The 18,252-nt window shown below is 39.5% G+C and overlaps 1 protein-coding gene across 6 annotated transcripts in view; it reads right to left on the reverse strand.

Annotated features, from left to right (window-relative positions):
- The window catches only part of SGK3 (serum/glucocorticoid regulated kinase family member 3), a 139,366-nt gene that overhangs the window by 51,951 nt on the left and 69,163 nt on the right, over positions 1-18,252 (reverse strand). For 5 of the 6 annotated variants that reach the window (XM_078072323.1, XM_078072324.1, XM_078072322.1 and 2 more), the window contains 3 exons: positions 14,649-14,865; positions 8,531-8,614; positions 3,829-3,901 (listed from right to left, as the gene is read on the reverse strand). In XM_078072323.1, the coding sequence (XP_077928449.1) occupies positions 3,829-3,901; positions 8,531-8,614; positions 14,649-14,726 (235 nt within the window). In that variant the 5' untranslated portion in view covers positions 14,727-14,865. The remainder of the gene's footprint in view (positions 1-3,828; positions 3,902-8,530; positions 8,615-14,648; positions 14,866-18,252) is intronic. The other variant, XM_078072327.1, reaches the window with a different exon arrangement.

Genomic DNA, 18,252 nt, shown 5'->3' on the forward strand with positions numbered 1-18,252 from the left:
GTACATAAAAAGATTGTGAATTTTGTTTTTAAAGGTACCATGCATAACTCAGACAATAAAGTGAAAAGAGAAACAAACAAACCTGGATGAATGTAATTCTGCTATGTATTAGCTGTGTGGTGGCTGGTCTTTGCTAAGTCCCTATTTTCCTCATGCATGAAACAGAGGTAAAATAGCTACTTTATAGTTAGGAACTCAAATAACAGCACAATTATTACCATTACTACTCCTAGTATTATTATATTATTGTATTATTACAATAGATACTGTATTATTATATACTACTATTGCAACAGTAGCAGCATTTTTAACAACAGCCTACTACAGGGAAAGAACACTGGAATCAGAGTCTAAGATGTAACTGAGTCTCACTTGTGCCACCGCCTAGTCTTCTAACCACAGATTTCCCCCTTTAACCTGTCAACTAGGGGATAGAATTAAATGATCTGTAAGCTCTCTTTCTAGCTATAACATTTTGTGACTCAAAATAGAAGTCATCCAAAAGAGAAGAAAAAAGAGTAAGACTGGCTAACAAAATTAAGGTACCTAATTCACAATCCTCAACTATTTGAAAATTTAAGTTCTAAGAGAAGCGATTTTTAAAATCTTTAACCTAATATTAAGTAGACCTTCCAAAATAAGGGACTAGTTGAAAATAGCATGCATGCATTCATTTGTTCATTTGTTCACCAATCACCCTTTAGACACTTCGCCCTGTACAAGGCACTGGAAATACAAAAATGTTTACTTAAGACATGGTACCTGTCCTCAAGAAGCTCGAATTGTAGTGGAAGACAAATTTAAACAAATCACTACACTTGGGCACACCAAAGGAACTAACAGAGAATTCACAAGCTGCTATGAGAGCAGAGAAGAGGCTCCCCAGTCCTGCCCAGGGACTAGCACTTAAGAAAAATTTCCTGAGACATTGGTACCTACACCAAGTCTTACAAAGAACTAGATGGGTACAATGTCTAGGCTTCAGAAGAACTCAAAGACTAGAACAATAATGGGGAGTTGTCTTTTTATTTTGTACAAACCTATTTCTCTTCAATTAGTAAGGGTTAAAAGTGAGAAATAAAAGTGGTTTCTACATAAAAGCTGTTGAAGGATCATGCCTTTAAAAAATATTTTATCTTTAGCCCTTAACACAAGTGTAATGAAAGGTACTTAATTGATGTTAACTGATGTTTTTGTGACTGGATAAATAAAATACTGAGCAAACAGTTATATATTCTAACATTCATAGTCTCTAAATTTCGTACGTCCTGTCTCTTATTGGACTCACACTGATTTTGTTACTTTGTACACTTATTTTTCAATAGTTAAGATAAAATAAACTTGCTTTTTTTTAAACTTCAAAAAAACAGTAGTTTAAATACTGACCTCAGGATCCTATTGGCAAAAGGCTTGATATTAAACCATTTAGAATATAAAAAGTACAGCTATCTCTGTGCCCTCTACAGAAAGATCCTTAAATTCAAAATGGAATTTTAACTTTTTGAAAAGTATAGGCAGAAATAACCCTTAAAATCTACCTTCAGATACGTAAAACTTACCTTAGGTTGGCAACAACCAGAATCAAGAAGTGAGAACAAGAAAATGGAGACATGCTCCTAAACTACGACGTAAGAACTCAAGAGAGAGGTCTTTATCTCTTCGTCTTCTTCCCATGACGAAATGAAATGATTCTGCCATTAGGTTCAACTAAGGGCTCTCCAGAACTCCAGACTGAGCTCAAGTCTCTATTATCAGTAACACACAGTTCCCGATTCCTCTCAGATGTGTTTCTGCCACTTCACAGTAATTCATTCTCCTGTTCACCCGGGCCCGACACCTCACTTCTCTCTCATTCCCTTCTCTCTGTCTCCTTTACCTGAGCGATCACCAAGATTTCTTACAGATTTGTCCTTAAAAGAGTTCCTGCATATTGCTCCATTTGTAGCTCATTTCCACCGCAGTCCTCGTTCTGATTAGCTAATGTGAGGTCTATTGGAATATTCCCTTAGCCCGTGTTCTAGTCTCTGTCCTGTCTCTTCTGCGCCTGTGACTACCGTGTATCGCACACTGTCGGCTTCACATCGTGTTTCACGTTCACTTTACCCAAGTAACCCTAGGACCCATATGGTGCCCGGGATGACATTTGTCAGCCTGCGCTACGCAGACACACTTCACTGCTACACCAGCAAAGCAGCTCCATTTTTATCTGTTCTACGCATGACGTTTTCTGCGAAAGATTTCATTGGGAAAAAAGCATTCTGCAGCTAAAAACTGGCCTACAGAATCAATTCTGCAGAATGTCCAGCCTGGCTCTGTTGTGGCGACTCGGTCTTCTCTTGCCTCGCTCTTTTTCTTTATTTGCTTCTCTTTATTAATGAATTCATATATTCAAGTAATATTTATTGAAAACCCAAGATTTACCAGGCACTATAAATCAATAAAAAAGACAAGTACAACGTTCATAAAATCTACAGCCAGATGAGACAGACTGGCAATGATAATGAAGTGTGCTAAATTCTCTCAAGAGAAAAAAATTCTACACATAATAGGGGAAGTGAGAACTCTCTCCAACCCTGAGGTTCATAAAGTGTAAAAGAATGAAGAGCCTCCAGTTGAGAGGGCTATAGGGGATGATCCAGTAGCCTCAGGGAAAAGACTAAGTTTAATTAAAGCAAGAATATAAAAGAAATATGAAAAAGATGGAGGATAAAGAGGAATTTGTTAATCATGAACAGAATTTCATAGGGCACAGTGGAAAAAGGCTAATTTGCAGAGAAGATGTACAGTCAGGATACGTGATGTGAGAACTTATTTTTGAGTAGAGACCCAAAAAAGCAGACATGTAAGGAATCCTAGGTTTAATGGGTTACAAGGCTACAAGCAAATTAGTTACAGAGGTAAGAGAGATGATGAGGATGGATGGCACTCTAGCTCATCAGGGTTCAGCTGTGGCATAGATAGGTGGCTTTTCTCATCTGCATAAGGAGATTATGTGGTGGATAAGGAGACTTCTATCTCTCTGTATGTAGCCATTTGCGACCTAGACTGATATGGATTCAAGTGAAAAAAGCTCCAGGCTTAAGGCTTCAGACATATAGCTCGAGACTCCTGACAGCCTATGTGTCATAAGGCTCCCTAAGGGTGAACAATAGGACATTTTCTTAGTATCCCATTCAGAGGCTTGCTGGGTGCTGTGTATAGAGTATATATTTAATAAATATTCTGGATGTAACAAAGAATGTCCTTCATGGTTAGAAAAACACCCCCAATTATCCTTAATGACCGAAAATTTACCTGAAGCCAGACTGCTTGAATTTAACTTCCAAATCTGACACTTACTAGCTGTGAACCTGGGCAAATTAATTAACCTAAATGTGCCTCAGTTTCTTTATCTAAAAAACATTGATGATAATAAGAACACCTGCCTCAAAGGGTTTTTGTGAGGACTGAATGAATTAAAACAGGCAAAGTATTTAAAACAATGCCTGGGGGGTGCCTGGGTGGCTCAGTCAGTTAAGTGTGGCTCGGGTCATGACCTCAGGGTCCTGGGATGGAGCCCCCATCGCATGGGGCTCCCTGCTCAGCGGGGAGTCTGCTTCTCCCTCTCCCGCTACCCCTGCTTGTGCTCACTCTCTCTCTGTCAAACATATAGACAAAACAATGCCTGGTACACAGAAAGCCCCTTCCTGAGGCATTATGTTCAAAAAACATGAGATCGATTAGCTTCGTGAAGCCTTGTACTACTTACTGTACAGCACAATGAGTACATTAACTACTTCTTCAAACTTCAACTATCACTTACGGCTGGTCTATGAAGGTATTGCTTACCTGGATCAAAATTATCACCAAATATTCTCTTGGCAGGAATCTTCAGGGCCATAGCAGGAAATTGTTTCTTTAACTAGAATTTAAAAAAAAAAAAAAACATTATATGAACTTAATTCTCTAAGTCTTCTAGTTATACATGTACCAAAACAAATTATAATCTGATTTTCAAGAAAATACATCATAAGACATACTTTTAAGGACATCATGATCAAATATATACAATATTAAATTACACCAATAAGATAACGTTAGTTTGACTAATCATCCTATTTTGTCCCAATAGAACACTTAGTATCTTTGCGACCCTGGATAAGTTACTTAACATCTCTGTGCTTCAGTTTTCTTGTCTGTAAAATGGAGATGATTTTGGTACTTAGACAAGAATCTGGAGTAAAGATCTGAATACATGTTACTCACCATTTATTACCTCAAGAGAAGTTGTGATCTTTGCATTCTTTCTATATGAACAGACTGACAATTGTTTTGTAAGAAAGCTGGTGAATTTTGCTTTCAATACCCTCTGCTCTAGCCTACCCCTTATTAATATTTTAATACATTCGTTTATCAGATTTGCTTATTCCCAGACAAAGAACAACTTGGCCCTGAAGACATTAAATTTGGGGCAGTAAGGTCATAAAAATGGATTAATGCTTATTTTTATTATAAGCCTGATGTCAAAAAACCACACACACACATTAACTATATATCCAACTACCAAAATGTCAGGAAATACAAAGAATAGAAGAATGTATTAATCACTCTACACCACAAGTATGCAGTCAGCAAAATCCAGACTGAAAAATCTGTAGACAAATGACCCTGCTTTTTCAACAAAAAAATTATAACAGAAAGAAAAGAGAGGTGGAAGGGGAGACTTTGTGACATAAAGACACTTCATAGATTTATCAACCAGTCATATAAACACTAACTGAATACTAGATATTAAAATGTCATTGTTAATTATTTTCAGATGTGATACTAGTACTGTGTGTATGTGTGCACATGCATTTGTAAAGAACTTTTATCTTTTTAGAGATGTATACTAAAATATTTACAGATGAAATGGTATGAAGTCTAAAATCTGCTTCAAAATTACAGTGGGCTGGCTAGGGAGAGAGATGAAACGAGAATGGCCGTGTATCTGGACCTGAGGCAGCTGGTGGTACATTACATTGTTATCTGTGTTTGTACTATTCTCTCTACTTCTGTATGCGTGCAACAATTTCTACAATTAAAAAATTTTAAATGCAAACTACACTCATAAAAAATACATTTCTATGGACAAAATGTTTACAGATTGCTTATTTTCTTTTTGTTTTTTCTTGTACTCTAAAAGGAACACAGGGAAAGAGTTTGTGTTTTCAGTCTTAGGGAAATCCAGGCCAGGTTTAACCCCACTTCTGTGGTTTCAAAGAATACAACTGATGCGATTCCCCTGTTTTTTGTTTTGCACCTCACCGCAGGAGGTAGAATTAGGAGTTATAGAAAAAGAGGCAGACAGAGAAAATGGAGAAATAAGAAAAAGATGAAAAAAGGAAGAGAAACACAGGAAAAACGAGGGAGAAGGATAATAAAAACTCAACTATATATTACGGAAAACTTTCTGCAAAAAGCTTACAATGGGGTGTTTGTTGGAAAAAGAGAATGAAAGGGATCATGGGGGGGAGGGTACCCCCAAACCATTCTACTTCACCTTTATACTTAAAGACACTCAAATATTAACACCCTAACCTAATTAATCCTAGCTATTTATAGATTTAGTTATTTATTTGAGAGAGCATGCGCACAAGTGGGCAGGGCAGGGGGTAGAGGGATAGAGGGAGAGAGAGAAGCAGGCTCCCGCTGAGGCAGGGAGCCCGATGCGGGACTCGATCTCAGGACCCCGGGATCATGACCTGAGATGAAGGCAGACGCTTAACCAACTGAGCCATCCAGGCACCCCAGGCACCTCTAATCTCTAGCTATTTAAATCCTGAAACCATCGTGACATGAGGATGGTTCTTCACTCATGAAAGATCTCCACGCTGCTGAGCTTTTAGGTGACATCCCCTACATTCTTCCTTCTTATAAACAGTCCTACAGAAGGAAACACATTTAGAAGGTAAATCTGGCTAATATAATCTTTTAAGCAAAATACAGAAAGAAATCTCAGATTTTCAGTTATTAGTAGTTTACTGAAAAAAATTTCATCTTGTTTCTCAAAGAAGTTAATATAAACTATCGGTATATGCATATATGTGTTATAGTATCATCATGATAGCTACGGTCAAATCTGTACAATCCTCACAAAAATGCTAATCATTTATATAATGGTATCCAAGAATTTCAAATACAGCTGGCAATTTAACCCTCACCCAGCCTCCAATATAAACTATTTTTTTTCCAATATAAACTATTTTTTTTTTTAATCACTCAACATTATAGGGGCGCCTGGGTGGCTCAGTTGGTTAAGCATCCGACTCTTGATCTCAGCTCAGGTCTCAATCTCGGGGTCATGAGTTTGAGCCCTGCATTGTGCTCCACCCTGGATATGGAGTGTACTTAAAAATAAGTAAGTAAATAAACTAACTAAATAAAAATCATTCAACATTACAGAAGATATCCTCATGTACAAATTGTTTTTGGCTATTATTTTGTTTCAAAAATGTGACTTCACTTACAGTCAAAAAAAGACTGTCACAGTATCATTTGATTAAGCAACTAAATATATATATATTTAGTTTGGCTACATATGCATTAAAGAAAAATTAAAAAACAGAAGAAAACACAGTAAAAATACTACAGATCTCTGAGTAGCAACATAGGAGGGGTGATTTTTAAGTTTGAACACTTATTTTCCTCTACATTCCAGATTTTCTAGAATATATATTAATTTTACATAGGAAAAAATGCCATTTAAAAAGCTTTATTATTTTAAAAGTTCAATTTTAACTAGCAAAGCATTTGAATATTATTTGGAAGAAAAGCAGACACAGTGAAATGCTAAATAGAAATGAATCAGAAGGGGCTCCCGGGTGGCTCAGTCGGTTAAGCGTCTGCCTTTGGCTCAGGTCACGATCCCAGGGTCCTGGTATCAAGTCCCACGTCAGGCTCCCTGCTCGGCAGAGAGTCTACTTCTCCTGCCCCTTACCCGCTTGTGCTTGCTCTCTCCCCCCTCCCAAAATAAATAAAATCTTAAAAAAAAAATAAAGAAATGAATCAGAAGCCTTACTTTCATGACTTAACAAAACATGGAATATTGTACAACCAGACATTGGATTCATTCTGGCCCATTTAGAAAATAATTTATCTCTTAACTGAGATATGCTTAACTTCTTCCATATTTAAAGTATCTTACAAATGGTAAGCCACAGACTTCTGTATCTATTTAACCCTATTTTTAAAATCAAGAGACAGGTTAAGAAAATTGAAGAAAATTACCTTCTTAATATGAAACAATTTTTTCTGAAGGATGCCTGGTAATCTACCACTTATTAAACAATGACATCAGGAGATTCCTATTTATTCTTAGGGCAGAAAAAAATTTAAATTTGGGATTTGAAGCATAATTGCTTTTTTCCTTAACTGAAGCAAAGCTTGGAATCCAGAGCTGTCTTAATAATCTAAGGTCTATAATGACTAACACAGGTGGGGTTCTTTGGCCTCCTAGGTATGTATGACTAATATCCAACACAACAATGGACAATAATACACAAACACTGGTCTCTGCATAGATCTGGCCTGACATGTTACAATGACCATGGTGCTCTTGCTTCCTACTTTAGAGAGTAACTGGAATTGCAAACACTGGATTAAAAATAATATTTAATATCTGAATTCTGAATATATAAAAATGTATTTTACTAATTTAAACAATTAATGATCCCTTAGATATCACCCCCCACCGACCAGTAACTGTTAGAACTTACAAAAGTCCATATTCATTTTAGTTGTGTTGGCTACTTAAAATCTGGAACTGAAGACTTACCTCTAGCCAAAAATGAAACTATAGAAGGAAGGTAAGCTTATGACAAACTTTCAGACCTCAACCTAGTTGCTGGGCAATTTAACCAGAAATAACATGACGATTAACAACTATTAGAGAGGCAATAGAAAGAATTTATTTCTAATATTCTGACATTAAATGTATTTTAAGCTGCATATCTAGTTTTTATATCTTCAAGAGTTTACTTGGAAATTCTCAACAATCCTCTCTCCACCCTTTTTGGTAGGAATTCCAAAGTTAGGATGCTTCTGGAGAATCTCTTATGCTTTTCTGCTTGTCTATTTGAGTAGGAGTATTATTTAATCACTCAAAGAAATCTCTCTTGGGGTGCCTGGGTGGCTCAGTCGGTTAAGTTCCTGCTTCCAGCTCAGGTCATAGTCTCAGGGTTCTGGAATCAAGCCCCACATCAGGTTCCCTGCTCAGTGGGGAGTCTGCTGCTTCTCTCTGCCCCTCCCCCTGTTCTTGCATGATCTCTCTCTCTAATAAATAAATAAAATCTTTTTTAAAAAAAGAAATTTCTCTTATTTGCAAGTTTTCTCAGGTGTTTTATTCTATTTTAATTTTTTTTAAGTTTTATTTAAGTAGTCTCTATACTTAATATGGGGCTTGAACTCACAACCCTAAGATCAAGAGTTGCACACTCTTCCGATTGAGCCAGCCAGGCACCCTCAGGTGTTTTGTGTTAAATAAAAATCCTGCAGACTGACATTTACTTACAGTATTGTAAAGCTTATCAAACTCTGCATATCTCCTGAAGACAAACCACTCACTCCTGCCCATTGAGACCAGAACTTTATAAACCTGCAGAAATAAAAAAGAGCATAACAAAACTTGATTGCAAAAAAATTCATTAGCTATTTAATAGGTGAACAACCTGTTTTTATACTCAGGGAACTGATATTAGACATCCATGTTTATACGTGATTCTCTAAAATAAAGAAGTATACTGGTTAAAAGACTTTGTTTCTTGAAAGGAGATATTTTATTTATTTTTTAGGAGATATTTTATTTTTAAAATGTTATGAAATATTTGTATAATTTTCAAAGAGAATAACACAGTGAACACCTGTGAACTCATTCAGATGTTCTGAATTTTAACATCTTGCCATTCTTGTTTCAGACTTCTCTCCCCCCAAGATTACAACATTATAGATTCAATTGATGCCATTCTCCTCTCCTCTTCTCCAGCAATAACCATTACACTAAATTATAAAGTATTTTCAAAAGTGGTGCCTGGGGCACCTGGGTGGCTCAGTCAGTTAAGCGGCTGCCTTCAGCTCAGGTCATGGTCCCAGGGTCCTGGGATCGAGCCCCGCATCAGGCTCCCTGCTCGGCAGGAACCCTGCTTCTCCCTCTCCCACCCCCCTGCTTGTGTTCCCTCTCTTGCTGTGTCTCTCTCTGTCAGATAAATAAATAAAATATTTAAAAAAAAAAAAAAAAAAAACAAAAGTGGTGCCTGGCACATAGTAAAGACTCAGTTCTTAGTTCTTCTCCTTCCAGGTCATCTTGTACACAGTATTTTTCAAACTGGAATTTATCCTCAGACTTCCTACTGCCATCTTACATGTGTTTAATATTTTCATATATACATAACTTCATATAACCAGAGTCAACAACCCTATGAAGTAAGCAGAACAAATACAATAACCCCCTAGTATACACATGAGGAAATGATGGCCCAAAAAAGCTTAATAACTTGCCCAAATTCACAGACTTATTAGACTAAAATTTAAATCTTCGACCCTTCATGTACCAGAACCAGTATCAAATCATCAACAATTATAATACAGAATTAATTCTTGTAATTCATCCCATCCCATAGTTTCAGAATATAATTCAACATACTAATGTAGAGAGAATGGTTTGAGACCCCAAAGATCTGTCATTTCTTTTTTCTTTTTTTAAAGACTTATTTATTTATTTGAGAGAGAGAAAGAGAAGCATGAGGGGTGGGGAAGGGCAGAGGGAGATGGAGAGAGTCTTAAGCAGACTCCACACTGAGTGAGGGGCCCGACACAGGGCTCGATCCCAGAACCCTGAGTTCATGACCTGAGCCAAAACCAAGAGTTGGACACTTAACCAACTGCGCCACCCAGGCGCCCCATGTGTCATTTCTAAAGAGAAAAATAACAAGAATCCATGCATTTGAGGAAAAGCTCACTGATGTATGACTTGGGTTATGAATTATAGAGATAGGAATTACTTTGGGGTTTACAATACAGTTGTCCATTGTCTGTTAGACAACTCAGAGTAAACCAGGTTTATTTTAGAACATGGGTATACAAATATGTATAAACTATCCTTTCCCATAAAAGACTGAAAGCTATACTCACAAGTTCATAGTTAGATAATATGTGAGGAGAGTACCTCTCTGATACTCTATGTGATTAAAACATGAATTCTGTAGCACTTTGTAAGATATGGTCACGTTAATAAGCGCACAGTGAGAAGGGTCCCAGCATGCAAAGCCACGTTCCTCTGTGTGAGAGAGGATAAGGTCTCACCTGGAAGGTGAAACAAAGTCCTTGGTATCAATCACCTGAGTTAAGTGACGAATTACTTAGAGTGAGAGAAAAAGAGCACCCAGGCACCCTACATGAGCTGGGATGGTGGGTGGTAACATGGCTCTTCTGGTCTTAACTAAAAAGGCATCAAGTTGTCAAAGAGGAAGCTACTGGATGTAAGATACCAGATTTGTTTGTAACATGATACTGCTCACAAAGAGAGAATGTGAAGTAGAGGATAAAGAACCTGGTCAAGGGGCCAGCAAAGCTACACCGTTTCTAAGACTAGGTTACAGATTTAACTCATAGAGCATTCAAGATCAGATAGGACTAGAAGCAGGACTGCTACCATAGAATCAGAAACTTAGGTTTAGATGACTGCAAGCTACTTGAATTAGTTATGCTGGCTTCCTAGTGTGGTAAGGTGGCTTCCCATGGTTACCAAAGGACAGCCAAGACTAGAAGCCACAAATAGGTTCCAGGCTGAAGCACCTCTGCTTCAGATAAAGCCCCATGAAGTTACCAATCAGCAGTATGACTTATGAACAAGGGCCTATTTTTTTTTCAAGATTTTATTTTATTTATTTATGTGAAAGAGAGACAAAGCAGAGAAAGCCTGACTCAGGGCTCCATCCCAAGACCCCAGGATCGTGACCTGAGCCAAAGGCAGATGCTTAACTGACTGAGCCACCCAGGCACCCTGAACAAGGGCCTATTAAGTTCTAATAAAACACCAACAGGTAACCACAAACTCTTCAAATTTTAAAAAACACTTTCATTTGCAAAAGAAGCACAAGAATTCACAGAAAGCAGTACAATACTTATTACAATATAAAACTATTTGGTTTTTTTAAAAAAATATTTCCTTATTGCCTGTCTTGTCCCACCAGAATTTAAGATCCTTGAGAGCAAGGGCCGTATCATGCTTCCTACCTACCATATCCCCAGTGCCTAGAACAGCACCTAGCATGACACACAAACTCAATGACAATTTGTTGAATGGATAAATGAAAGTATAATTTAGACTTGGTTTAAGTTAAGACATCCTAGAAGGTAATGCATTTCTCTGTTAGAAGCTTCACAGTATGGAGCTATATAAAAGACATGAGAACTAGAGTATAAAAATATTACAGATAGCAAATAACACAATGTCTGTTTTTGTTCCCAAGTATGACACAGGCATCTGGGACCCACTGAGGCTCGACACAGAGTCTGTGTTGGGTGAGGTAGGGTCTATCTGTGTTGACTAGAACTGAGGTTCTTGAGGACTGCCCTGTAGTGGTCAGCAACTAACATGTGAACTTAGTACTACTTTTCATTCAACATCAATTCAACAAATATTTTCTAAATATCCATCTCTGTTCTGGGTACTGATAAAGCAACAGTGAGGGAAGTTCTTATTTCAAAGGATCTCGCATTCTAGTCTAGTCTAGTCATAAATAAGCACAAAATGTGTCAGGTAGTGATAACTGCTATTAAAAAATTAAATAGGGTAGAGGTACCTGGGTGGCTCAGTCAGGTAAGCGTCTGACTTTTGATCTCAGCTCAGGTCTTGATCTCAGGATTGTGAGTTCAAGCCCTGCACTGGACTGCATGCTGGGTGTGGAGCCTATATGAAGAAAAGGGGATGGTACGCCTGGGTGGCTCAGTTGGTTAAGCATCCGACTCTTGATTTCGGCTCAGGTCATGATCTCAGAGTTGTGAGATTGAGCCCCGTGCTGGGCTCTGCACTGGGTGTGGAGACTGCTTAAGATTCTCTCTCTCCCTCTTCCTCTGCCCCTTACAACACCCCCCCCCCCAAAAATTAAGCAGGACAGAGAATGAAAGGGGTAGGGTGGGGTGTGAAGGTGCTACTTTATATAGGGTGGTCAGAAAAAGCCTCTCTACAAGGGCAACATTTGATAATCTGAAGCAAGGAAATGAACAAAGTGATGTGGAGGAGGCCTCCGAGAATGCAGGGGACAGCTCTGGGAACAGGTGGGTCAGAGTGATGCTACAGGCTTCCCTGGACCTCTCACAGAAGGCATGAAAACACCTCTACCATGAAAAGTAAATGGACACTGAGATAACCCACTGCCTATATTTGCTATATATGAACTTCCATCAAACTTGGCAGGAGGTTATGCCCTTAAAGGAGAGAATGCTCAAGGATTAAAAAAAAAAAAAAAAATAGGAGAGGGAAGGAAAAAAAACTTTCACACACTCCACTATTTTACTGAGGTATACTGGCCTCTTATTTACCATCAAAGTGATGTTTCTAAGACTTGCTTATAAGATTGCGGAATAAATGAACAATGCTTAAGATACCGCTGTAACAGACACCAAGCAGAGGCAAATGGCCAGACACACACTGCAGCCTCTCCTCTGGGCTTTGGTACAGGGTATGGAGGCACGTTTATTAAGAAAGGGAGAACCGAGGAGAGGACAGAAGCTATTTCCAGTTCCTTGTCTGGGACTTTGGGAGAAAAGTGTCACTGGGGGCTCCAGCCCCACCTAGTTAAGAAAGGAGACTAGATCTCTCTCTGGCAAATAAATAAATAAAATCTTAAAAAACAACAACAAAAAAAACGCCTGGGTGGCTCAGTCAGTTAAGCATCTGCCTTCAGCTCAGGTCATGATCCCGGGGTCCTGGGATCGAGCCCCGCGTCAGGCTCCTTGCTCCCCAGGGAGCCTACTTCTCCCTCTGCCGCTCCCCCTGCTTGTTCTCTCTCTCTGACAAATAAATAAGTAAAATCTTAAAAAAGAAAAAAGAAAAAGAAAAGAGACTGGAGTGGTCAGACCAAAGGGTTTAGTTTAACTCCTCAGTTTTCCCATGTGACATGAACTCTGAGTTGAAAGTCATCTGTTATGGGATGCACCTGGCAGGAGCGAGGTGATCCCCAGGTCAGAGGCCGGGGTAGACCACTTGAATTAAGAACAGTGAAAGGAGTGGCAGAGCCTCAGTGGGGTCTACAGCCATCAAGAGCCAAGGGGAAGCTGAGTCAGCAGTAAGTCACCTACCACTCTGGCCAAGCCAACAAAGAACAGATCACAAATCAGTTGATTGACTGCAGATGCCAACAGTGGATGCCAACAAAATGTCCAGGGCTAGATCAGGTCAACCACAGCTGGCTGTTTGCCAGACCAGTCACTCACACCCAGAACAGCAAAGATCTAGAGGGCTGACAAGAATGCAAGAGCCCTCAGCAGGCTACCATGAGGTCAGCCACTGACTCAACAAATACCACAAAAGGGGACACCATAAACCATGATGTCAAGTTGGAGGAGCGTGTGTTCAAACAGGAGAAAGAGAGTAGAATAAAGACAGCCTGAGCATTTTTACTTAAAAGAACTGCTTAAATTTTAGCTGCAACTAAATGTTAAATAGAACAGAGTTAAATGAATTTCTTCATACTACTCAGCAGATGGTAGGTGCTTACAAGGAAGAGCAGATCAGTTATAGACTAGATAAATGATATTGTTTCAGGGGGAGGAAGGCAGGAGATCTCTGAATATACACACAAACAGGACTACTGGAACTAAATACAGTAGGTTTCATTACACTAATTAGAGAAATGGCTACTCTCACTGACAAAATGATTCAGCAAACATTCATTGTGCTTATTCTTTACAGTTCTATAGCAGATACTATGGTGATAAAAAATAATATTAGAAATGGACTTTGCCTTTCAGGTAGAAAAAGAGATAAAATACTGGATTAAACATTTCAAAAACTGAGGTAGAAAATGACTGTCATAAGAAAGATGCTGTGGAAATTGCAAGACAGGGGTTCTTAACATGGGATCCATGACTTCTGGAGTCCATTAAGCTCCCGACAACGCATGCAAAATTATGTGCATGTCTGTAGACCATTGTGTCTGCACATTTTCTGGTGAGAGGATCTATTGGAGTTTCACAAGCTTCTCCGAGGGGATAGGTAAACAGGCAAAAATCTGAAAAGGAAACTATATCCTGTTACAGTACAAAGGGAAGACTGTGGAGGATATATCATTTGAAGGGTAAGTAAGATCTGGATATGTGGAAACATGGGGAGGATGTTTCTAGGTTAAGGAAGAACAAAAGAAGAAATGGAAATATTCTCGGGGCACCTGGGTGGCTCAGTCATTAAGCGTCTGCCCTCGGCTCAGGTCATGATGCCAGGGTCCTGGGACTGAGCCCTGCATCGGGCTCCCTGCTCAGCAGGAAGCCTGCTTCTCCTTCTCCCACTGCTACTCCCCCTGCTCCCCTTCTCTCTCTGTCAAATAAATAAACTCTTAAAAAAAAAAAAAGAAAAAAATGGAAATATTCTCTATATTCATTTTTTCTCCATATGCTTTATATTACATACTTACAGTAAACCTCTTCTTTTTCTCTCTGTGTTCATCGGAGCTGGGAATGCTTACACTTGGGCAGCTTTCCTTGTAGTCCATGTTATAATCCCTTTGAGTTTATTGCCTCAAAAGGACACCAAAAAATGAGTCCGAAGAAATAGTCAGCAGAGGATAAACACAGTTAGCTAATCCAAAACATAAAACCTCTTGAGGTAACATTCATATTCCATCATGCAACCTTAATCAACAGGGGAAAAAAAAAAAAAAACATGGATTAGCAAAATCATTTAAAAATACAATGATTTGTCATTATTCACAGGACCAATTTCATGCTTATTCTGGTAGGAATTTACATTTGATCGTAAGTCACAGCCCAGGTTAGAGATACAGTTTCTCTTATGCCCCATCAATAGCTAAACCACAATCAAACATGGGCATCCCACCAGCCTTCCTTACCACTAAGACATTCTAGGAGCCACAGTTCAGGTGGACTGAGGGCAACTTGCACCTAAAACGGCTCTATTTTGTTAGATTTCAAGCAGGGTTTTTCAAAGTGTGCTTTCCATTTTATTTTTTTTAAGTGTATTTATTTAAGTAATCTCTACACCCAAGGTGGGGCTCGAACTCACGGTCCTGAGATTAAGAGTCAACATGCTCTTCCAACTGAGCCGGCCAGGCACCCCCAAAGTGTGTTTTTCAGGCTTCTTACATCAAGATGAGCAGGTGAAGCTTGCTTCAGATTAGGATCCTATATAGTAACTATTTACTCCTGTTTTACATGTGAGGCAACTGAGACATGGAGACATTAAATAAATTGCCCATCCAGGATGTGAACCCAGGCTGCGTGGCTCCAGTCTGGACTCTTAACCACTGTGCTGTGCTGCATTTTTACAACTGTGGATAATTCTTATGCACTGGGCCCCTGGTCAGAGATATTACAATCTTCATATAGAATAAATACAATTATGTTAGTATTATCATTCCACCCAAGGACAAAGGACTCGAGATGTCAAACTGATGTCACTTTTGCTACACGGCAGCCCATACTCTCCACTGATACCAAATAATACCCTTTAAATAGTTTGCCAGTTTCCCTGGTGACTGATTTTAAGAAGTCACTCTGACAGATCTGAAAATTGTAAATAAATTATATTGAAGTAATGATTTCGAAAATCTATCAATAGGCACTGAGTACGGTGAATTTTAACTGATTATAAGGGTGCTTCCTTTGAGATGATTCAAAACCCACTTTGCTGGATTTGATGCTGGAAATGCAGTTTAGAAGGATTTATATGTAGTTGAATTAGTTGTCAGAAAACATAGACGGGTCACCGGCCCCATCCTAAGCTCAGAGTGCCCCATTAAAGCAGCTCGATTCTTCAGCTCACCCATTAGACCAGGACAGCCACCTGATCAAACTCTTGCCCCACAGTTCCATCGCTCTATTGCCACAGAATCAGAGCAGGTGGACCCTTAGCTCTTCTAAGGCAGATTAACCTTGCCTAGGAGCCCCAGACCCACATCAGCCCATTCTCCAACTGTAGCAGAAGTGACAAGAGGGTGAAAGTTACAGTGCTACACTTTCCACACCTATCCCTTGAGAATGTGGGACCCAGAGGGTGGTGGGCCCTACTGGTACTGTATTATGTAGAGCTTGAATGTCTGTTTGTGCCTTACTGTGCACGGTCCACAGGAGCAGAACTGGAGAACATCATGTCTCAGGTCTTCCCTTTGGAAGGGACAATAAGGTTTGATATTAAGTGGCATCAGGAATAGATGAGGGGGGAAGAGCTGGGAAGTAGGATAAGTTGTTTCATACAAGGTACTCAGGGGACATGTATAGTGGGCAATAAGTATAGAGCCCAGCACTTAGGAGGATGCCAAGTCTCCTCACTACCTATTCCTATCACCCCCCATTGCACCCCAATGAGAGTTAGCTCCCACAAGAACCCAGGAAGAAGTTCAAAGCCAACTTTGGGAAAAGACTGCCTTTATACTGAAAAATCTGCAGAATCTCAGATATTTTTACCAGCCGGAGTCTGAGGAGCATATATGGGAGTACATTCAAAGGATATTAGGCCAAGGTGGACTAAATATGAGATTACTGTGATCCTATACATGGCCACAAGTGTATCCCAACAATCTTTCTCCAGACCTTCCCTGAGAAAGACCTGCAGCCATTCGAAAGGGTGACTGCTCAACTGGGTAAAGAGAAATGTACAGTCCTTCCAAGGGTTACTAGACACTACGTCTAAACTGACACTTATCCCCAAAGACCCAAAACATGGCCCACCAGTCAGAGCACCTATCTCATTCCAGAAAAGAAATGAGTGATGAAGTCAACCTGGTATCTCATGGTGGGTACCATGGGACCACAGGCCCATCCTTTGGTTATTTCCCTAGTCCTAAAATTTTTGTGAAAATGGATATACTTAGTAAGTGGCCAAGCCCCCACACTGGTTCCCTGTCCTATGGCCATATGGAAGAAAGGGCCATGAAGAAACGCTTGGAACTCTTCCCCTCTCCCCCTATGAAAGTAAACCAGAAGCTGTACCACATCCATGGGAGAAGCTCAGAAGTCAGTACTACTATCAAAAACACTGAAGGATACAGAGGAATTGATTCCTATTATATCTCCTTTTTTAACTTGCCTGTTTACTTGGACCAAAGCCAGAAAGATCTTGGAACATAACAATAGATGGTGAGGCCAATCATGTCTGTACTTCTAAATGTGATACTTCTTGCTGGAGAAAATGAGCATAACCTCTGATATCTGGTAGATAACTACTGACCTGGCAAATGCTTTCTTTTCTATCATCAGTAAGAACAATACAATGCAATTTCCCACCAAGTGCCAGAAATAGCAGTGCACCTTCAGTGTTTTACCTGAGGGCTATTTCTGCACTGCCATAATATAGTCTGGAAGGACTCGATTATCTCAATATCCCACAGATCACCACACTGGTCCATCACGTTGATGACATTATGTTAACTGGATCTGGTGAACAAGAAGTAGCAAGCACTCAGGAGGCCTCTGTAAGACACATGTACAAGCCAGAGGATAGAGGATAAAACCCACGGAAGTTCAGGGATCTACCACACTGATGGTTTCTATGGTTCCAGAGGTCTGAGGCAGGAACTCTCCCATCTAAAGTAAAATTGCTACTCTTGGCACTATGTCCACTAAGAAAGACGTAACACAACTGGTGAGCTTCATATTAGGATGTGCTGCTCTGACTTATATACTGGGTAACCTATGAGGCTGCCAGTTTTTACGGGGGCCTGATTCAAGAGAAGGTTCTTCAGCAATAAAAGCTGCCCTAACTCTTGGGGCTATGCCTTAGCACACCCCCCAGTACTACAAATGACATGGCAGACAGGGATGGGGGAAGGAGCCTCTGACAAGCATCAAGAATAAGAGTTATAGACTCCTTAGGGCACTGTCAGTAAGTTTTGTCCATTTGGTTCCTGGCTTGCTACTAAGCTCACGTAAAGATTATATACCTGCCCGTGGGAAACCAAGAGACTATATAATAAGAACAGCCCAGTCATGAACAATATTATCTGACCTACTGAATCATAAAACTGGACTGTACAAAAGCATTCCACTTGGTATGTTAAAAGC

The sequence above is a fragment of the Halichoerus grypus genome, chromosome 5 (assembly GCF_964656455.1).
Source record: "Halichoerus grypus chromosome 5, mHalGry1.hap1.1, whole genome shotgun sequence".
NCBI lineage: Eukaryota > Metazoa > Chordata > Mammalia > Carnivora > Phocidae > Halichoerus > Halichoerus grypus.